At 32.6% G+C, this 24,136-nt stretch overlaps 2 protein-coding genes across 2 annotated transcripts; one reads left to right on the top strand and one right to left on the bottom strand.

Annotated features, from left to right (window-relative positions):
- Positions 1–2,324: 2,324 nt before the first annotated feature.
- Positions 2,325–3,531, bottom strand: LOC119689996 (gametocyte-specific factor 1 homolog). The gene is made up of 4 exons (XM_038104963.1): positions 3,461–3,531; positions 3,159–3,223; positions 2,827–3,012; positions 2,325–2,756 (listed from the first exon to the last, which is right to left on the bottom strand). Exons 3-4 carry the CDS (start codon positions 3,010–3,012, stop codon positions 2,487–2,489), a joined length of 456 nt encoding a protein of 151 aa, XP_037960891.1. The 5' UTR covers positions 3,159–3,223; positions 3,461–3,531; the 3' UTR covers positions 2,325–2,486.
- A 2,305-nt stretch (positions 3,532–5,836) lies between these two features.
- Positions 5,837–22,961, top strand: LOC119687792 (CD109 antigen). Its single transcript, XM_038102278.1, has 19 exons — positions 5,837–6,092; positions 16,434–16,611; positions 16,706–17,184; positions 17,242–17,572; positions 17,636–17,824; positions 17,887–17,981; positions 18,043–18,154; positions 18,970–19,116; positions 19,172–19,295; positions 19,455–19,592; positions 19,659–20,069; positions 20,139–20,270; positions 20,329–20,747; positions 20,806–21,153; positions 21,215–21,392; positions 21,445–21,800; positions 21,865–22,040; positions 22,120–22,243; positions 22,375–22,961. The coding sequence occupies exons 1-19, from the start codon at positions 5,989–5,991 to the stop codon at positions 22,753–22,755; spliced, it is 4,422 nt and encodes a 1,473-aa protein (XP_037958206.1). The 5' UTR covers positions 5,837–5,988; the 3' UTR covers positions 22,756–22,961.
- Positions 22,962–24,136: the final 1,175 nt, after the last annotated feature.

The following is a 24,136-nucleotide window of genomic DNA, read 5'->3' as shown; positions in this document are numbered from 1 at the left end:
ATCATTAATGTCGAACCAAAATAAAAGAGTGCGAACACAAAACAAATGAGTCGATAAGCTTAGTCGGAACGAAATGGAATGAAACAAATTCGCATTTATTATTTTTCGTATTTTTGGTAGCTGTCATAGTGCAAAGCGTATGTGAATTTTTACTCTTTTGTTTATTTCGTTTCATTTGTTTATAAAGCATTCCACCTCTTACCAAAACTGACATTAACACTGAGAATTCTCTTCCGACGCATAATTATGTTGAACTTGATTAAAGAGCGAAAGGTTAATGAAAACAAAACTAATTTTTGTAAACAAGTGAAGTGACACAACATTTGTTGTACGCTACACTAATACGACATCATGGAGTAATTAATTACGCGTACATTAATCGATATCGAAATAATTTTTATTATTTAATAATTGCTTTATAGGTTGAATGTAGAAGGAAAATTTACGCAGCTGTAGAGCGAAATGCTGCAGTTCTGGTAGCTTCTGCATATCGAATTGTATCCGAACCAACAGTTCTAGTGATTAGTGGAATTATCCACATCGACCCCCATGCACATGAACGGAGAAAACGCTTGGAACAGAGACCGACAAACAACTCAACAGATGTTCAAGATATAAGAGTACAAACTTTCCAGATCTGGCAACAACGATGGAACTCTGATTTAAGAAGAAGATGGACGGATAATTCTGAATGTAAACTTGCGAACGGAAAGAAATTTCGGCGAGATTGACTATCATGCCACACAGTTCCTATCTGGTCATGAATATTTACGAAAATATCTATAAAGAATGCAAAAAGCAGAGTAGCCCAATTCTATATACTGCTGATACGTCGAGGACAATGCTGAGCACACTGTTTTCAACTACGAAAGATGGCATGGAAAAAGAAATATAGGTCTGCTGACCTACAGCAGAATATGTAGGTCACTTCACGGTCGAGAATATCGTAGAAAAATTACAGAATGAGCAGAAAATAAGAACAAAATCAAACAATTCAACGGAAACGTGCTAAGGGAAAAAAGAAAGATCTGGACGCAAACTGATCTAAAAGGAAGAGCAATCTAATGACTTTCCAATTTGGATCAGGAGTGAGAGCCTGAACGCAGATTTTACGAGAAGCCAACTTATAAGGGATCCTCCCTGAAGTAATGCGAAAGCGGTCCAGGGGGGAGAAAGAAGAGAGGGTGTTTTAGTGCGTATACTACAAAGTAGGAGTCGGACACATCATTCCGACGACGGTTGGGTTGACGGTGCATAAAGCACTCTATCTCCTTATTTGATAAATTCAAAAAAAGTGCGGAAATCATACAACTCTTGAGAGTTTTTAATAATATATGGTCTCTGATTTAAATATTAAAGATTATTTTAGTAATATAATTTTTAAAAATATTTTAGACCGTAAGACGATATTACAAAGGGTCCTTATTTTGAATGTATCCTTCTTCAGCAGAACAGAGTTGAAGTTGCTGATGGGACATATAACGGATCAACATCGACTGCGTTATCACCTTAATAACCCATTCTGTTCGAGGAGACAGATTGTCAACTCTGCTTGAAAGCAGAAGACAAGACTTTCAGTCATATTTTCTGTATTGTACACTATGATACTGTACTGTACACTATGATACTGTACTGTACACTATGATACTGTACTGTACACTATGATACTGTACTGTACACTACGATACTGTACTGTATACTATGATACTGTACTGTACACTATGATACTATACTCTACACTACGATACTGTACTGTACACTACGATACTGTACTGTACACTACGATACTGTACTGTACACTACGATACTGTACTGTTTATTTTTGTCCGCTGCTTTACAAAATCACCTCCTTTGAGTTTTCAATTTTTGGATTTTACAAAAAAACTATTGGAAAAGTGCGTCCAATCGTCAACCACTTTGCAAATGTAACGAGTATGGAGTTATCAAGCAATGCTTGAGTTAGTTAGGCTTAATTATTTATTAAGTTAGGCTTAATGTCGACTTTACATTGAAAAAAGTTAATTAAAAAAAAGTTAAATTAATTAAAATTAGAGATACATAACAGTTTTACATACATATTCGGATTTAAAAGAACATTTAATAACTATTTCTTAATTTTATATATGTATATATACGTTCTATATGTACGTACATTAGTTTTCGTCTATTCCTTGTTTCATTATATATATAGATTTTTTTCTTATATAAATATATATATATATATGCATATATGTATGTATGTACCCCGAAATAAAAGTCATTACAATGTACTCGACTAAAATTACACTTGAAAAGAAAATTATTTAAATGGAAACGGTGTCTGTTTATTTTATTTATTTTTTCCAAATTACTACAGTTTGGGCATTCGTTTTATACTTGCGATTTATTTACTTTCAAATAATATATATTTCAAAACATTTTACTTTAATTATATAAAACTATATATTATGTAAGTAAATATAAGATATTGAATTATTCGCAAGTATTTATTCAGATCCGTTTGATTTCAACTGACGGAGTCTCTTGCGTTCGTCATTTCTGAACTGCTTGCGAACAGCTTTGGAGGCTCCTTGCAGAGAACGCAAAACGGGTGCCTTAGTTGCGTATTCTGCTGGGTTGTAGGCCTGAACATCAACATCCCAATCCTCTCCATCAGGCAATGGCTTAAACTCTGGTGGAGGATGACTAATTGGTTTTTCAGGTTCTTGAATGCTTCTTTCAAAATGTTTTCTATCTACACATGTTTTCAAGTGATGCTAAATAAAAGTAACAAACATACAGTTTTATATATGTACGTCAGCAAAAAGCGTCAAATTTTTCACTTACTTCGAGCTCAGATTTGTTTACTATATGTGTATGATTGAAGGCACAAGTCTCCTTCTGCTCACCCTTGTACTGTTGTCTGCATTTGACTAGATGAGTTTGAAAACGACTTTCTAGTATACGATGTGAAGCATTATAGGGACATTGTAAAAATGTCGAGTAGTCGTGCACTTTGGTAGGTATGGACATCTGCGTAATAATAATAGATATTAATAGATATATGTATATAATTAAAGATTCCGATTTTGTTAGAATAGCACGGAGTTTATTAAGTATATATACGAATGTATTTTGCAAATTAAAGTAAATATATCAAATATTGCTCAGACACTTACTTTTCAGAAGACACAACTCGCACAACGATACCAACCGTTTTATGGTGAAAACCGCTTTTCCAGTTCTGATAGCAAAAATAAAATTTTGGGGTTACCAAATTGTGCAATTTTATTCACTTGATAATTTTACAGCACAAACAGGGATGGCATAAAGTATTCAAAATATGATACGTAAAATAAAAAAAGTTTTTGGACACAAAATAAAATAAACATAAACATAATTTTTTTAGTTATAATAGTTTGAGGCTTTATGAGGCTTTTCAAAAATATCTATAAGATAATAATATTAATGCATTTCTTACAAAAATTTTCCTTTGAAGAGTTCTTTTGTGTTTTCGGCTCACATATTGATCACCGTAAACCAAATATATAATAACTGCAAATCATATATTTTATATTTGAATTATAAATTTTGAATTTTATTTCAATTATAGATATATTAATACGTTTGATTAAATGAATTGTATTATTAATTATATAGGCCGTGTGCGAGTTCAAGTAAATTGATGGTAAATTGAAGGCAAGGTAAAGGTAGGTAGGGTAAATTAGATGAAAATTAGGTAAATTAGATGTTACTATTGTGAATATTTTATAAGATGTTTGATGAAGACGTTTTTTTCGAACAACAAAAATTACTTTTATATTATTTTAATTAATTGAATTTTTGACGGACCATACAGTTCGAGTAAATTGAGGTTTAGTAAATTGAAATTTTCTAGGGATTTTTTGCACTGCATTTATGTAAATATCTTTTTTTATTTATTGCACTTATTTATTATTTTTCATAAAAGTTTTCAAATTTATTCATTTATTTATTAAATACCATATCTTATAAAATTTTCACAATAGTAACACCTAATTTAATTTACCGTACTCGAAATTCTGGTAAATACCAACATTTACTGCCATACTGACATTATTTACTATTTCCCTCAATTTACCACCAATTTACTCGAACTCGCACATGGCCTTAACTGATATGTATTATTACAATTAAAACTATATTTTCCTACGTAATAGTTTAAATATTATTTTTATTAAACCTTGCATGGCTTCACATCATTCCATGCTGCCTCTATACTGTGCATAGGATATTTACAAATTGCCTCCATCTTTGCTTTCTTACTGCCACTTCTCTGAGCTCAACAATATAGAAAAATGATCTGCCAAGGTATGTGGTTTGGCTGTTAATATAATTCAGTGTTAATCTGCGTCAGGTAATCTTAGATCTTCCTCTTCTTCTACTGCCTTGCGGATTATACGTCAGAGCTTCAAAACAAACTTCACTCGACGACTTACGTAAGGTGTAACCAATTCATCCAATCTTTTTTTTATGGATATTTATGTTGATGTTATGTCGTTTGTATTCGTCATGTCCCACAGTTGTTGGTTTGAACTTTTAAGCAAAAGATAAAGTTGAGATAACGAAAAAGGGAAATTTTTTCTAAATAAATGTTAATGACAATTGATTTTAATAAAACCGTAAAATATTTTGAGAGTAGTGGAAATTTTGAAATTTATTTATATAGAGAAAAAACTGTAACTGTTATTTATTTATAATATAGTGAAAAATAGTAATTCACATACCTGAAATCCACTTAAGCTAATAAAACTACTATATGTCATATTTTATAGTTATAATAATCAACTTTTAAAATTTCCTAGATGCAAATGGTGCTTGGAGCATGTAATTTTTAACATTCGATTTGTAAACAAAAAACATATGATTTCCTTAATTTGGGGCAGTGTAAACATTATCGAAATTAAATGAATTTTATTTCTACGAAATTAGAAAAATTTGGCTGTTTGAACATAGTATATGTTCGGTATTTTAGTGTTTGTTTTTGTTCACTGATTTAAAGTCAGTCTCATATTATCTAAAGATAGTCTTTTATTAAAAAGTTTTTGTTTTGACTTTAAAATAGTTTTGCATTAGTTTTAATGGTTTTTTATGGTTTCCATAGAAATAAATTAACAAGAAAAACGAACACGGCATTATTTCCAATCGAAATCAAAAAGAATATATAAGTTTTTTCTGTCAGAATCAAAATTAACTATTCGCGTTGCCATCTCCGTTTTTTATTTTTCAATGTGCATTTTCAATAGGTTGTTCGCTCTGCTAAGTGACAAATCATAAACAACAACCTTCTGAAAGCTGCGCATAAAGCTCTGCTTTGGAAAGCTACACAGTCGAAGGGAAGTTGCCGAAATCTTTTGCAAACATCTTAACAACTAAATAAATCAGTGTGCGCTGCTTGGCCGTACTTGGTCAACATTAGTTTAAGACGTGAATACAAACGAGTAACAGCGGCGGCGGCGTAGCGCGGTTTGCAAAAATAACGTCAATCACGTTTAGAAAAACAACCAAAATTGCGTTTTAAATTTTGTTATTTTATTAAGTAAAAAATAAAATTGTTATATTTAATTAACACAAAATAATAATAATATTGAAATGTATTGTGAATTTTCTGTTTCCAAATAGCAACATAAGCTTAACTAACAACAACAACAACAACTACAACACAATAACAACAACGATAAGCAAAAAAATTACTGCGATTTCAACTTAAAAGAAACAAATTCTATTTATTTTGCCTTTTTTGGGTTACAAAAAAAAGTAAACAAGTGTTGGTTGGTTGCATTTTATTGTTAAGTTACTTTACTTAACTTTAACTTCAACTTCAACTTTAAATAAAATAAATTAATAAAATCTTAAATAAAATAAACAAAAGTGAATTTATTTATTTTTGCTAAAAAGAGCGTAACAAGTTAACGCGCTTGTATTCACATACACACATACACACACATACACACACCTGTGTATTACAAAATGTTACATTATCGAAAACAAAAACTACAAAATGCAAATTCTGCCGCCATTGTGTTGTTTTTGTTTTGTTTGCTGGAATTGGTGCCGTCAAATGCTGGTCAAGGGTTAGTATAGCAATCTTTATTCAAACAACAAAACCAATAACAATAATAACAATACTAACAGAAGCAAATTAAAACAAATAAGCAACTGCAACAGTTGCAAAATCGTCTGCTGTTAGTTAACGTCTGTTAGTTACTTGTCGGCAGTAGCAAAATGTGGCAAAATGTGTTTTGCTCTTAGCCCACAATTTGCCGCCCTTTAACAGTGCTCTTGTGTCCTCGTTGTGTGCGACTTCGGTTCTCTTTACACTGCAAGCGCACATTGTTGGTATTTGGCATTTAACCTGTTGCATGCCACAACAGCTGTCAGGCACTTCGCTGCTGTTATGTGCAGTGCTCCGCTCAATGGGCTTTTGTTTACGTTTCGCTTTCGCAAAATCGCTTCGTGAAAATCGCAAGAATGAATTCAATTAAAAATGATCTCATGCAATGAATCAAGTTTGTTGCTTATTGTGCACATAAAAGACTTCAACGCTTTAAATGGTCGAAATATTTTGCAAGTTTTTAATTTTATTTTTTCTACACTTTGCTCTTCTACACTTTGGGCATTTCTTTAACAGCAGCCAAATTCTATGTTAAACAAATGAAGCCAACCAACATAACTGCTGTCATATGAATTGCACGTTAACATCGAAATTAGGGCACAAAAATTACTATGATTTATTTTTTTGTTTGTTTTAATGAAAGCACGATTTAGAAATTTATTTTTATATTTTTCCAATTGTATAAATATTAAATGTGTTTTTTGAAGAGAATATGTCTTCTTCTTTGCCGTAATTTAAGTGAAACTTCTATTATCCTACCTTGTTGGCAAAGCTTGCTGCCGCCAGGCCGCCACTGCCGCTACAGCAGTTATTGGTTTTTTGTTGTTGTCATGTGTGAGTACGTCTATGCGCAAATATGACTGTAGGTAAATATCAAATCAACTGAGAAAGAAAATTTATTATTCTTCATTTAATCATTTTACTTTATCAAATAATAATTTAAAAAATCACAACAAAACAGTAAACAAACATTATAGTGTCAAAGTACATATCATCCAATTGACACACGTCCAAGATTTGACTGATTATATTGATGTACATATATGAGTTAAACACATTTAAAATCGTAGACCTAATTTCTTGATAGTCCCTTATTCAAGTATTTTCTGTTTTGACTTTAAAACAGTTCTACGCTGGTTGTTTGCCCTGCAGATTACAAATAAATAGTTAAGTCTTGCAAATTCCAATCCTCTTTCACCTAATTTGTTGTTTTCCTCAAAGCTTCAATTAGACGCAGGATCACACAGGAATCAATGCTAATGAGTTTGCCGACAGTCTTGCGAGGTCAGGATCTGCCATTCAAATCTGTGGACCGGAGCCATATTTTGGATTAAGTTAGTGTACAAGTAGGTCTCTGATTGATAAATAATTTTTAGCCGAGAGAAGTCACTACTGGCGCGACAATCCAGGTAAGAGTCTTGCTGAAGAGCTGGTTCATCCCTACAGTTATGGTATGGTATCCTTCTTCAGTAGAACAGAGTTAAGGTTGATGGTGCGATATTAACCGGATCACCATGGACTGTTTTATCACCTTAACCGAAGAGATTGATTGTCGACTCTGCTTAGAAGCAGACGAGACTTCCAGTCATATTCTTTGCATTTGCCCAGCCTTGATCTGGGTGAGGAGGAAGTCACTAGGTCGAAAACTACTCTCCACTTCTACCATTAGGAGGTCCTCAACGGCCGATATTCTGGCTGTCATTCGGAAGGCAGCATGTCTTCTGTACAGTTAAGGTCTGTTGCAGCACAAAAGATCAACCATGATCGCAGTGGTTCACTGGTACCGAGTTTATTCCTATTCTTACCTAATTTAATTTATATTAAATTTGATTTTAACGTTAATATGACGGAAGTAAGTATTTTACTTAATAGAAACTATTGTATATAAGAGAGAAGTTTCAATAAGTTTTGATTTGATTTATTTTATTTCAATTTAAGCCCATTTGAATTTAAAACAACGTAGTTGAAGACCTAACTATTATAGCTATAAGACACTTATAACTATCAAATGACATTAGTACATGTTTGTAAGGATTTTATATGCATTATATATGATAAATAAAACTTATTAATACAGATTTATTCAGTTAATTGCAATAGCAATAGAAACTCAATTATAAGCTTTACAATATATATATATATATATATATATATATATATATATATACCTAAATGTATATAGTAAAACGCATGGGTAATATTTGTAGCCGTCCGTATAAAAATAAGTTCAAACATATTATACTTTATATTTTCATCTATAATTTTTCACCAGTTCAAATATATTAAATATTTTATGTTTTAATGAAATTTACTAAAGTTTTACTTGATGTGGAAGTTCTTATTCTCCACTTCTTAGAGTTTTGAAAATTGGTTAGTCAAGGAACTAAGTAGAGCTTGCGACAGAAGTTCTTACATTTTTAGTTAATATATAATATATATATTTAGTTAAGTATAAATTGTTTTTGTGCTGTTTGCGAGGTAGTGGTTTAGCAATAGTGGTCGCTGACCACAATAGTTGACTGTAGTCAAATCATATAAAATCGTGCGTTGGACAAAAAGTTAATGGAAGTTTGAGTCTTCAAAAAAGAGAGAACACATTAATAGTAGAATTACTAAGTTCGATAAACTAGAGAAGAGAGAAAATTAAATATTAACTTCGGAGGAAACAAATTGCAATCGACATAGAGTATTTGTAGTAGTGTTTCTTCATAAATAGAGAAGTCAAAGTGACCTTAATGTACCGATATATATTGACCTAATCTTAATAGAAGAGATTTCACCAACACGAGTAATACGACATTTGCAGTTATTTGGTTTGTAAAACAGTTTGAAAAAAAAAACAGACTCCGTTCTTGTGAAACTAAGAATAAAGAATATGGACCCAAATATGTCTTTAATCACTTAAGAATATTTAGGTAATCCTAGTAACGCTTATAAGCTATGGAATACGTGCTCACACTTTTCATTTATTAATTATGATTGTGGTTGTCGCATCGCATTAAGCGTTATAGATCGTTGGAAGTGACCAAAATATTAAATGAAAATATTTTGTTGGTTTGCTATCAATAAAAATAAAATAAGTCATTCTTCCATACATGAAATTATTGCTGCCAGGTCTTATGAAACCTAAATGTTGTCATATCCATACTAAACACGAAGCCGTTGTAAGCCCAATCCAAAGCTGACTTACGACTGAAGCTGAGACAAGACTGAGATGCCTACGCATGCGTACAGGTTACGTTTCCGCGCTTTTACCTTGAGCTTTGCTCATGACTCGTTGCAATTCATGCCAAGTCAACGAGTACAGCACTGAGAATAATTTATGTGCTAACCACGATCCACAACTCGCTTACACCCTACAACTTGTGAGTATGACGAGTTGTAGCAGCTATGTGTAGGGTAAACCACAGATCGCCTCATATCGTCTCGCTAGTGTTTCAATTTGGCTTTGTAGATTTTAGTTTGGCTGGGGGCGAACCACTTTTTAAATGTGTAACCAACAAATAAAAAATAAAAATAAAAATAAAAATAAAAAAATAAAAATAAAATATAAAAAACATGAAAATGTGAATTTAATTAAAGCGAAACACAAGCTCGTTTGCCTTTTTATTATCATTTTTTTTGCAAGTGTAACTTGGGCGATTAAGCGGTATATGCGGTAGCATTTACGGAAACTCAGCACGGAGTTGAGTACTTTGAACTATTTCAAGTATTTTTTTTATTTTCTTTTTTTTTTTGACTTCTTTATTTGTTTTGTATTAAAAATTATTTATGTAATTTGTTGTGTTTTTGATTGACACGAACTAAGATACTTTAATTGCACCTCCCAAAACCGTCTTAGTTCGTATATCTTGGCTAGCCGTGTAGCGTATCTGCGGCTACTTCAGTTCATGTCAATGCATTGAATGGCGTGTCAGAAATGTCTCATTGTGATTCAACAGAATGACATCATGAGCTTGTTGTCACAATTCATATTGTTTACAAAATAATGGCTTTATTTATTTTTCACATGAGTAAGCCAAATAATAAATTATGTTAAAATAGTATCTTCATGTAATCCGCGGAAATTTCCTCATTTCACTTTAAGTCTCTTAGTCAATCTTAATATACAAGTACTGCAATGCAAATCTCTACTACGTGGTGCGCTTCCTGGGTTAGGTTTTAGTGGGTTTACCTAAAGTTTCGTGAAAAATTAATTCATGAATTATTTTCGTAAATATATATAAATTAATCTTATTGATTGAGCCTTTTTCAGTAATAATAAAATAACATGGTAACATCCTATATGAAAAAACTTCTAGACTTGCCTTATAAATCTACTCTGGGTTGTATGCAATAGCTGATAACATCGATCAAAGAATACATAATTGGTTGCTGGAGCCCAATATAAACTATTACAAGCAGTCGAGACTCCTTACACATCAGCAGCTTTAATATTTCGATAATAATACTGAATTTAAAGTGTTAGGAATCATTATGTTTATAGAAATGTTGAAGTTACTGATATATAAGATTACAGGCTTATGACACTGATGAAAAAATTTGTTCTTGATTTAAATACTAATCGTAATTTTTTACAATTATCTAAGAAGAAAGTATAAGTTTCAAGTAAAGTGAAAACACAATAAAGTTCACAAAATATATCAACGATTAATGCATATATACTACAGCGGAACTGGAAGCTATAGAAGCTAAAAAATTCTAATGATAAACAAAGATATCTGGCTTGAAAAATATCTAATAAAAAAGTTTAAAGTAGAAGGTAACGAAACGAGTCCTGTTTGTGTTTGCCATAATTGGTCTTGGGCATCTGTTACAAATCTTTTCACCAAGCCTAGTTGCTAGCTAATATCATCCACTTTCATATTCCAGTAACCTGATCTACATCATTATGTAGATCATTATGTAGATTATGTAGATCTACATTATTATATAGATCAGGTAGGTCGGATCATGAAGGTAGATGATATTAGCTAGCAATAAGTTCATTTGACTCTCAGTGTCAGATAAAGTTTGTCTTGTAAGACATTAGTAATCTTCAAAAAGTATTCATTACCTGTTAAATTTTTTGTTGCAATGCTGTTTTAAGTTCTACCATATCAGACAGTATTTTGCGTACTCAGGCCCAATTTTTTGATTTACTTATCAGGAATAGAACACAAGCACAATATGTACTCCCATCTATTTTCCTTTATAGTGCTTAACTACAAATTATTACAAAAGCATGTAAAATACTTACTATTATTTGGCATAGCACTATTCGCCACAGGACTCGGGTGCGTATGCACCTTCTCCAGTCTCGTACTTTAAGTACTCTTTCAACTTGATTATTCCAACAGTGACACCGTCTACCTCTACGTCTTCTAAATACTGTAAAATACTACTGTAAGTACATTAATTTTTACTATAAGTGATTATACGGGTATACAGATTAACTGCTCGATCTTTTATTACTATGCAGAACATAGATTATAATATAATATAAGGGAACTTTTTCTCTCTGTAAAGGTTGTTTGGGTTCTTGGTTAAAAGTGTTTTCATATTCATTCATCGTCTCTTTTGGGTTATATCGCTATTTTCTATAAAAGTGTTAGTAGACTATTCTTTTCGTGCTGTACATTTTCAGTTCCTGTCTTAAAGAAGTAATGTAGTGAGTAGTTGGTTGTTGTGAACTCTTTTGAGATTCTATTAATAAAATTTTTTGCAGGCTAATATATAAATTGTTGTCCGTTTTCAATCATTTCAAGAAGTTGTAAAATTTTATCCTTAAAACAATAAGAATCTTCCAGGGTGATTGTATTCATTCCTTTCATTCAAAACAATAAGGAACGTCTAGGATGATTGTCTTATGCTTATGTGCTTATATCGATTTCGCAGCATGGTGGAATTTTTTCTACCTATAATGAGGGGGTATTAACCTCTATTTGTATTCTTTTTTAAAATATTTATTGCGATCAAAATATTTTCTTGTGTCAAAGTTTTTATAACTCTACCTTAGGTCTAAGAAACGCATTGCGATTATAAGATATCGATAGTCGGAAACTTCGTATTTTTGGGCAGAATGTTGATATGATTATGTTGATATGAGGTTGATAATTGTAGATTGCGTTACATGAAGAAGTGTGATAATAGGTAAGAAGAAGCTGTTTAAATAACCTAATGATAATGTGTTTATCTGTTAATGATAGGCAGAAACCACCAAATATTTTTTTATATGGCTAAACGCCCGCAGTGCCGAAACTTAATACAGTGTGTACACTATATAGCTATATCTATTCTTAACAAATATATGAAATTCTAAATATATATTTCAATATATATGTTTGTACACATTAATATGAAGTATGCATAAATACATTCATAAACTCAGTTGAACATTTTTTAAGTCTCGCTTTTTATGGCAAGACGCCCACTAGTTCTATTTCAACGATTTTAGCCGCCTTGTTAACATTTCTGTCCATACTAAAATGGCAATTATTATTATTTTTTAAAAGGCTGTCTTACGTACATACATATATGTTAAGTTAAAGCAATACAAACAGATATTTTGGATTATGCAAGCAAACAATGAAAGTATCGACTCGATATTGAATATTTCGTCAGATTCCATTGACGTCGGAGTGATTCAAACAAAATTCAATGAAATAATTAAGAACTCAGTTAAAATGCTTATTAATGTATGAGCGTTTTTGTGTGAAGTTGAGGTTTTATATAACACACAGATAGATAGTCGTTTATTCAGAGACTTGTTCAATTGTACTCGAATTGCCTAAGTTACTGTTGAAAAGTCACAGATACTTTTTTTATCATAAAAAGCTTTTTGGCTTTGCCGCTTAAGAAAACCTGTTAAAAATAAAACGAGTTGAAGTCTCAGATACAAAATAAATCAAATAAATATGTAAATAATTTCAAATGAACAAAACCAACTCACTGGCGCAGCTGAAACAGTTGTTAACCCATTGGAGCCTTTGGCACGTTTCAGGGAAATCTCAAATCTCAACTTTCAGAAAAGCACATTCAAACGGTATAAATTAATTGAAACTGGTTCAGCAACTGAGCAGTAATCAATTTAATTTATATTCCAATAAATATTTACATTAACTCATAAATACTTTTATTTATACAATAGTATATAACACAATGTAATATTCCATTTTAGAATTCAAATCTTAGTTCAAGTTAGAAATTAATAATAATTTAATTGATTAATTAAAAATCACACTATAAATTTTATAATTAGACTTTTTCTAACCAAATTAGCTCTTATGTCTGTCACTACCTCACTACCTCACTACCTATTAGATTAGAGTTTCTAAAAAAAGTCTCCTCTCTTCGCTGGGAAGAGAATCCGTAACCCCTTGGTGATACGGATGCTCGTATTACAACCATATTCACCATTGAAAGTGGTTAATGGTTTTTACTTCTAGGGTTATAATTAAATTTAATTAATTATAATTTTTTTCATTCAAATTCGTGTAATGTAATTTTTTCTTTGTTTTAAGAACTTTCAATTTTACCATGTCTTCCTTTTTACATGAGAAGACTTTCAAATGATTTGAGCAAATAGATAATCTAATGATATAATATTCGGCACGCTAAAACAAGATTCCATAGTTCATGACTGAATAGTGTAATTTATTCGAAGTTCTATATCGCACCATATTACGCAATATGTTCCGATATTTCTTATAAGTAAGTTCCGATACATCATCCCATTTGTCGTTGAGTTGCAGCCCAATTAGTGAATAAACAAACAATAACCATATAAAATACATATGGACCTGATTCTATGGAAATCGTTGACAGTAACTCTTTGTTCAGTATCACTTCATAAGAAAAATATCAATTCTGGACATACTACTTTTGGGCACCAAAAGTTAGCTACTTCGGTTTATAAAAGTGCCTAATACAGAGTGTGTCGTTCTAAGGCCTTAAACTAACTTAGATAAATGCTTGTTGCAAGAAACGGATGAAATTATATGACAAATGTTAAGGAGGAGGCTATGGTCCATCCTGGACTGTGATGCCAAAATGATGATGATGAAATGATGTTAACTTTTATATATAGCGAAATACAAGAAGTCAAAGAAAAGTTTATCCGAAAAACCACGAAATTAATTAAAGACCGGAAACTGTTTACAAGTACTATTAAAACAAATAATAATAGACAGGGACCTATAAGATATATTGCGATATTCGTACGCTGACGTGAATTGTTTTATTGATAATGCAAACCATCTTTGATTCAAGACAAATCGGTTAAATAAAAGCCCGATATAAGTAGTGAATCTACTGCTCGACTCTTGATCGTAGAAAAAAATGGGCGGGTACTTCAAGCTGCATTTGACAGATTGACAACTGGATATACCACAAAGTACGGGTTTTATGTACCCTCGTTTATGAGTTCAATTTCATTTGGGATGGAGAATAGATGCCAAACCTTTGTTTGAACTACAAATACTTATTTTTTAAAAAAAAGATTGTGTTTGCATTACATTTAGGTATATTGAATATCTCGTGACTGTTGCACATTCTTTATTTAAACAAACAATTTATGTTGTGCTATAGTATTTATAAGAAGTATTGTTTCTAGTTTTTCTGTTTACTATACACAACAAAAATAAACATATAGCAACTGGGAGATCGGATGGATTACAATGTCATGTTTATTTAACTTATATGAATGGAACAAGTAATACGACTAAATCGTACCTGACTACATTATTCTTGTAGTAAATCTATCTCCTTATATACTACCCATATTCAAATAATTACAATTTTTGGTGCAAATACAAAGCACTTTTCGCATCTCTGTTTTCCCTTACCAGCAGAGATAACTGATTTTTATGCAGGACCTTAAACTGTCAGAGTTTATGATTGTATTCTAATGTCCTCCCACAAATTTTCGAGTTTACACAATTTTCAGTTATAAATTCTCAACCATTTTCTATGGACAACAGAATAAAAACTACATCTTCACAAATATGTATATTCCGTTGCTCTTACCACATTTTCTTTCATCGCAATGTACCATCGCAAAGTATCCCGAAGTTACAATGTCTAAGTGAATACATTGTTCAATAAATCCGGCCAACGGCTTCATTGGCGATTTTGTTTTGATTTCTGCTTCCATTCAAGATTTCTATTCTTCAACTTCAACTATTAAAGATTATTAACGGTTTTCTTTACGCAATACTCCAAAAATATTTATATTTCTATTTCCAATTAGTTTGAAGCAACTTCTTTTGAGTGATAGACACTTCATTACTACCTTCAGTGATGGTCTATTTGGTTCGCTAAGTTTTCTTTAATTTTCAAACAAAATCGAATCATATCTTCGAAATGAACCCTCTTCGTTAGTTCTGCTTATTATCTTAAATTAGAGCGTTCTCTTATATGTCATCACTGCTGCCATTATCTGTCAGAATTGATTCCCTTAGCTGTCATAGTAGCGCTCGTCGCAAGTTCGTTCAATTTCGACTGCTTAAAGTTGCTTAAAGTTGCTTCAAAACAAAAAAAAATTTTTTATTTAATTAAATTAACGTTAATTCCTCATTATTTTTGCACACTTTTACATTGAACTTGAAGTGCTTGATATGATTGAAGTTATAGCGTAAAACTTCAGAGGACTAAGTGATGGGCTTTGAAGTGCTACTTGAACTTTTTCAAAACTTGAAGTATACTAAAGTCGGAAAGCTAATTAATTTGTTTGCATTACTTTCTTAAAAAATATGTACTAAACATATTTGTTTCGTAGATTAAATGTAAGTGAATCTTCAAAAAATTTAAAATCTATTAAGGAATTTTTCTCTCCTTGTTTTTCTCTTCATTACAAACGGAAATCGAATACTATATGAGGTTCTAGTGCATATCTTAAATTTTTTCGAAAATTAATACCTATATACGAGTATTAGTCCCGTTCTACATTAAGTGTATAGCTTTGGGTCTTATTGTAACCAGGCTTTGCTATGCGTATACGGCACAACTATACTTATAGTGCGAGTTTTTATACAACATTAAGCAATTTTGTTCGAGACCACTTCCAATATTGAAATTGGGACCATATTACGAAATGCCTTAGCGTTACAGCTGTTCTGAATATATTTCCAGTTTGATTTTGTGTATAGACAGTATACGACCATTGTTAATTTAATTCTTCTTATTGTGCTAATCGGAAAAATGATTTTAATTAAACCATACAAATAGATACATAAATAAATATATATTGTATTTATAAGAACTTGGATGGCATAATAATAAAATAAGTAATAAGTTTCTTTCTTCATTTAAAAAATTCCAGATTTTATTCCATAATTGCGCCGAATACACTGCGTCCAAATTCACAATTTCATGTTGCTGTAAGCATACACAAATCTCCGGAAACGGTGAAAGTGAAACTTGGAATCTTAGGTTCCACCTATACAGATTTCAAAACAGTGGATGTACGACCGTACTCTTCCGAACTTGTCGCGTTTGAGGTAAGTTACTTATATTTAAATTCTTCTATTCAGACATTTTTATTAGTATTATTAGTATTACCTTTAATAAAACTATTTTATTATTAACACTTAGATACCAGCACTGAAGTCTGACCGATACAATCTGACTGCTGAGGGTCTGTCGGGAATCAGATTCACGAATGAAACCCGATTGAATTTTGAACCAAAACAATTTACAGTATTAGTACAAACAGATAAGGCTATTTATAAGCCTACCGATACGGTGCGATATAGATTATTGCTATTGGATGCCAATTTAAAACCGGTGCGAAACTATGGACGCGTGCATATGGAATTAAGAGATTCGGGCAACAACATTATCAAGAGCTATAAGGACTTGCGATTTACGAATGGTGTTTATAGTAATGAACTATTATTATCGAATTACCCTAAATTTGGTGAATGGTCTATAGACGTTGTGGTTGGAGAAGAACAATACAAAAGCACATTTGAAGTTCTGGAATACATTCTACCAAAATTTGTTGTGGATATTGAAACTGATAAACACACAATCTATAAAGATGGAAAAATACGTGCTAATATTAATGCTTAGTGGGTTTATTTTTATGCCGTCTTATATGAGATTGATTTTATTAATTTTATTTGCAGTTATGATTTCGGCAAACCCATACAAGGTGAAGCAACTTTATCAATATATCCCACATTCTTTGGTTCACTGCAGCCCTTCGTCAATGATCTTATAACACGTAAAGTGGTACCCATCAATGGTAATGCATACTTCGAGTTTGATATTAAAGACGAACTAAAACTAAAAGAAGACTACGAGCGCGAGTATTTACTAGATGCACTGGTAGAAGAGAAATCCACGGGTTCTGTACAAAATTATTCAAAGGTGATAACCGTACATTTAGATACTTATCGTGTTGAGACTGTCAAAATCCCCAGCTACTATATACCAAGTGTACCCTTTGAAGTTACAGTGAGTACAATTGTTTCCAATTTCTGTAGTTTAATGTACACAAAACCAATCTAAAATTTCTAGGCTAAAATAGTGCGCAATGACGGGGCTCAGTTGAAAAACTTTAGACCTGATATCACAGCTTACCTCACAAATGTTTACGGCAGCAGCGAAATGTATAACAAAACAGTTTACAATCTTGATGGAAACGGTATGGTAAAAATGAAGTTCACTGTGCCAATTGGTGATAGGGATGAATATCATTCAGTCATTGTAAGCATCAGTTGTGACTATATATTCATCCACACAAAATATACTTAATTTTTATTTTTTAGGTGGATTATATGGGCATTATTACTGACGTTGGCAAAATTCCACGTAAACATTTACATAGTAAAAATTACATCACTGCTAAGATACTCAATGATAAGTGGGTAGATACCATATGAGTATTTGTGTAATAAAACTGACATTATTTCATTTAATTACAGTCCCAAAGTAAATCAAGACGTCAGTATTACGGTGCGCGCTAATGAACCACTGAAATATTTTATTTATCAAATCGTTGGACGTGGGGATATTTTAATTTCAAGATCAGTTGACGTAAGTCATAGTATAATCATCAATTTTTAATTAAGATGAATGTTGAAACCAGCCAACCATAACGTCAGACGGATATACCTACACAAATCTAGTATCCTAGAAGAAGATATCAAAATCTTCGTTACCAAATCTTCATTTTAAATCTTTGAAAATCTATTTTTACACCTCAAAAGTAAAAACAACAGTTACAGTAGTTATGCTTAGCTATTCAACATTTTAAACCAGTTTTACTTTATAAATGATAACTTTTATTACTCGATTTGCAAACGATACATATATTATTTGGTTTTCTTCACCTACTATAGTTCCATCGAAATTAACACCAAGATCATCGCAGGCAGTACCTTGATAATATTATAATATAAATAAACATTTTTTAACAATTTTCAGCATATAATATATGCATTTAGATATCTAATTGAAAACTTAATAATCAACCACTTATTAAAGTCGACTTCTCCTCCACTAAATAATACATACGTTTTCTGTACAGATGACTACTTAAAGTTAATTACAACTGCAAAGCTAATCCTGGTCTTCTTACTCAATTAGCCATTATAGACGTGAGTAGCTGATTTGCTGTGGCTGGTTGGTAGTACCTAGTGTCTTCATATTGTTAGTCACCTGGTCCTTCCACCAAAGATGCGAACGTCCCCTACCTTTACTCCTGATAGTTTGCATTATATATATACCTAGATAGTTTGGAACGAAATTTTAGAAATTGTGTGTCACAATATCGCTAATGCTTACAATTAATCTATTGTTTGTAGTCTCTGAGAACACTTTATCTTCTTATCTATTTTTTTTCTTTATAGGTAGCTGATGAAACTTATTACACATTCAAGTTTTTAGCTTCCTTTGCAATGATGCCACGTGCCAAACTTTTGATACATAGTGTCGTCAATGGTGAATTTGTTTATGATGAGCAAGTAATTGAATTGGAGGAGAATCTGCAAAGTATGGTAGGTTTGCAATGATCATATAATTGAATATCAATTGTACAATTCTACATATTAGATACAAATTGACGCACCCATCAAAGCTCCACCCGGTCAAGATATTGATATAACACTCACTACAAAACCGTACGCTTATGTCGGTCTAATGGTAATCGATCAAAATGCTCTGAATATAAGATCAGGTGAGATTATAAAATAAATAGTGTTATAAAAGGCATATTAATAAGTTAATGTGTAGAATAAGATACATAATATGAATTTGATAATGCAATATAGAGCATTGTTTTATATAATATATTATTGTATTGTCGATTTTACAAAACTTTTTTTTATTTATTTAGGAAATGACATTACGTACGATCGCATCATGAATGCTTTGCATGATTTTGAGTTAAGCGATATAAACACACCTATTGGTACGCCAGGTAAAGAATCTGGTGTTATCACAATGTCAAATGCTGATGTGATTGTTGAAAAGGGTACGTCACAATTAAATGACTACATTTAAAATGTTCACATTTAAATTCTATATTTATTCCTATCAGAAGCTGAAACCACACCAACATTAGGGCGCTCATTTGTTTATGAAGACGATGACAAACTGACCACAATCCGTAAGACTGACATTGGCCCTGCTCATAAAATCGAAGTTAATACCCTAGCACCTGGTAAAGGACGTTATGCGTTCTCATATACTCCAAAACCATATTGGCATAATCCACGAGTTCACGTCATGCACAATCCAGCAGATACCTGGTTGTTTATGAATATATCAGCTGGCAGTGAAGGACGTACCACGCTTCATAGACGCATACCAAGTACAATGACGTCATGGACATTGTCTGCATTTTCGCTTGATCCAGTAACTGGTCTGGCTTTAACTAAACCCACAAGAATACTTCAGTCTTATAAAGAGTTCTACATAACATTGGAACTCCCTTATTCCATACGATTAGGTGCGTTCTGCACACAAACCTGTAGTTTCACTTAAATTTAAATAAAATTTTTTTCCGTTGCCTTTTCAGGGGAAACAATTGCCTTGCCTTTTGTTGTATTTAATAACAAGGACAGCGATCTGGATGTGGATGTAACGCTTTATAATAATGCACAAGACTTTGATTTTCCGAAATTAAATAATAAAGCTGAGCCCACACCAGGTAAACATAATAATGGCACTGCTAAATGTGACTTTACTAAATATTTTTTGTTGACTAGCAATTGAGCTGTACAGCAGACGTGTCGTACGTGTACTAGCAAAATCAACCAAATCGGTGTCCTTCATTGTAACTCCAAAGCGTGTTGGCTCAATCAATGTCAAAGCTGTCGCTAGCACACAAATAGCTGGTGACACAGTTGAAGGCACATTGTTGGTGGAATATCCCGGCGCTACCGAAATCGTTAACCGTGGTTTGTTATTCGAGCTAAGCTCAAGTCCACAAATTAAGGAAAATATTACAATAAGCATACCGCGTAACGCTATACCGGATTCTACAAGAATTGAGATTTCAGCCGTTGGCGATGTAATTGGTAGTGTAATTGGCAATGTGGAGAGCCTAGTTCGCCTACCAACTGGCTGTGGAGAACAGACAATGGTGAACTTCGTGCCCAATATTTTGACGCTCAAGTATTTAGAGGTATGTTTCTTAAAGTACTGCCATTTTTCGAAAAGTAAAAAACAAATCCCTTTCATAGCGCCTACGTCAGCTTACTCCAGCTGTTTCAACGCGTGCCAAAAAATATATCGATATTGGCTATCAGCGTTTGCTTTATTACCGTCATGTTAATGGTGCCTTCAGTGCATTCGGGTTATCTGAAAAGAATAGTTCTACTTGGCTCACAGCTTATGTGGCGCGTACTTTTCGGCAAGCTGCTGTATATACCGAAATCGATGAAAATGTCATAGACACGGCTTTGAAGTATTTATCAAAGTTGCAAAATGGCAATGGTGGTTTCGAAGAGAGAGGTGACGTATTTGAGAACTTCGACGATGATGGGCTCAGTTTAACCGCTTTTGTTGTTTTGGCATTCCTTGAAAACGCAGTAAGTATTTCTCTGCTGTCTTATCAAACAGTTTTCTCTAAAATTCGTACATTCATCGCAGCAACAATATCCCGAATACAAAAATAATATTAATAAAGCGATGGACTTCTTAACGCGTGGATTGGATGGCAGTAATTCGCTGCATGCCATGGCGATTGGCACATATGTCTTATCACGCACCAATCATAACGCAAAAGGTGCTTTCTTACAACGCTTGGATGCAATGGCTGTCAATGAAGGTTGTACGATTGTAAAATTTTTGGTGGTAATTTAATTTTCAATTATCAATAGATGGCAGGAAATGGTGGAACAAAACTGCACCACCGCTGGAGGGGCCATCTCCCTGGTATAACCACACACGCTCAGTAAATATTGAGATTTCGGCATATGCTGCCTTAGCACTCTTGGAGAATAATCTTATTGGTGACGCTCTGCCGATACTTAAATGGCTTATTGATCAGCGAAACGAGTTCGGAGGCTTTGTCGCTTCACAGGATACGGTAGTTGGCTTACAAGCTTTGATTGCCTTCGCGGAACGTTTCTCAAGTCAAGCGAATAATATGCAAGTTGGTTTCCATTATGGATCAGGTGCTGAGACTATTATGAATGTCAACGCGGAAAACTCTTTGGTGCTGCAAACATTTGAGGTTTGTAAAAAGTTTATCGCTACAGAGTATTTTAATGAAATAATATTTGCGTGTCTTTGATCAGCTGCCGAATAGTATTAAAAATGTCACTGTAACAGCAACTGGGCGTGGCTTAGCATTAGCACAAGTAACGTATAAATATAACACAAATGTAACCAGCGCCTGGCCAAGATTTGTGCTTGACCCCACTGTAAATCGTAACTCTTATTCCGATTACTTGCATCTATCAGCTTGTGCAAGGTAAGTGCAGTTGGATGCATTTAAATAAGCTTATAAATAGCAATTAAGATAATATTAATGAATATATTTTTGCTTGAAGTTTTGTACCAGTAGAAGGAGGTTCCACTCGTTCCAATATGGCTGTTATGGAAATTTACTTACCAAGTGGATTTGTGGTGGATACGGACACCTTACCTACGCTAGAGTCAAGCGACAGAATAAAGGTACGTTTTATGAGATTAAAGTGATAAATCAAATTAAATAGCATTTCAAGTATTGGAATGAAAAAGAAAGAAGATCATCAATAATTCTTTCCGGTGTTGTGTTCATTTTATTTCTATATTTTTTTTTTCAGAAAGTTGAAACCCATCGTCGGAATACATTGGTTGTAATTTATTTCGACTATTTAGATCGTCGTGAAGTTTGTCCCACACTACACGCTTACAAAGTGGTTAAGGTTACCAAACATTCACCGGTGCCAGTTATCATGTATGACTATTATGATAATGTTAGGCGTGCCCGGCAATTCTATAGAGCTCCAAAATCCTATGTTTGTGATATATGTGAAGATGCGAATTGCGGTTCGCTATGTGAAAAAGCTGAAAAACGCGAATCTCGCCGTTTAGATAATGATTCCAGTACGACTGGTATCAGCACTAAGTCCAAAGCGACGATACTCTCTTCTGCGACTACAGCGACAATACTGCTCTTTAGTGTTTTAAAATATGTATTATAATTAAACTATAACTAATATTCTGTGACGTTAGGCCATAACTTATAATTAATTTAACTTTCCTTATTGACAAATTTTAATTTAATAACTTTAATGAACTCATATAAGCTATTTAATTTAGACTAATTCTACATAACCGTAATTTTAATAATACCAAAAACTGATGTACATACTGAATCTCATTTATATGTATTTAAAGCAATGGATGTATAAATATCATGTATATATGTATGTGTTCTTGTTAAATTGTTTTGTAAATATATTAACTTTTTAACAAAAGTTCATTTTTTGTTGTAGCTCGATTTGAATAGTTAGGCGTAGTGTATAACTATATAGTCATATAATCACCATATAACGAAATACTGGAACCGATGACTTTTTATCGTACCTAGATATTCAGAAGAAATTACGTCATATACAAATGTTTGAAAGTTTCAAACTTTCGACTTGGAAAAAAGATTTCCAAGTAGACCTTAATTACGTACTGAAATTTTTATATTTGATTCATTTGCAATTATTTTAAGGATGTTAAACGTGGTCGACCAAAATTCTGGCTTTTTGATATACTAAATTGATATTAAAGATTCTATTCCACGTAGATATAATGTGGTCTTCCCATTTATATACTTTTATCTGTGTAATTGCCCTTATTTAGTGAAGTTGTAGAGCACTAATGTTCTAATGATTAGAAAAATGTTGCTAAAATAGCGAAGTAGGGACTTGCTGCTTACTATGTCTTCAAAAGGGTTATACGTAATATTTCAGCTCTTACTGTTATTGGTGCTTCGTCAAGGCTGTACTGTAAAAAGCATTTTTAGACTAAGAAAGTGTACGGTATGGAAACCGTGCAATTTTGAATAAAAACAATAAGCGGAGACAAGATGGATGTAGAATTTGCTAGTGACTACATGACACCGGCCATAGATTTTAAGACCAGAGTTCCTACTTCTGTTACAACCAAGGAAAACTAGCAGTCGGGAGCAGATAATTTTATAGTAACCAACTATGTGGATGGCTTAATGATAGAGAGAGATACAGGTGCGTCTATTTACTTGTTTTTGAAGAAATCACCGAATTCTTGGCATTATAGCATTTTTGAATGATAGATATGCAATTCAGATATTGAAAAACTAACCCAGCTAATACAAGGGTGTATAATTCAACTTGGTACCACTCTTGTAAATAGTTAAATAGCAATGGAGACAACTGAATCCAGAACGGGTAAATTAACAATTGTATTAAAATATCGTGTCTTACTACTAAATATTAAGCATAGTAAGATCTCTCTGTGTGTGGTTCTTGGACACATTAACACACGGAGAGGCTTCGTGATGAAAAAAATTAGAACCAGTATCTCAAAATATATCCCGATTTGTAAACTGTT

Source organism: Teleopsis dalmanni, chromosome X, assembly GCF_002237135.1.
Source record: "Teleopsis dalmanni isolate 2A chromosome X, ASM223713v2, whole genome shotgun sequence".
NCBI classification, from domain to species: domain Eukaryota; kingdom Metazoa; phylum Arthropoda; class Insecta; order Diptera; family Diopsidae; genus Teleopsis; species Teleopsis dalmanni.
This window is presented reverse-complemented; position numbering and strand designations above follow the sequence as displayed.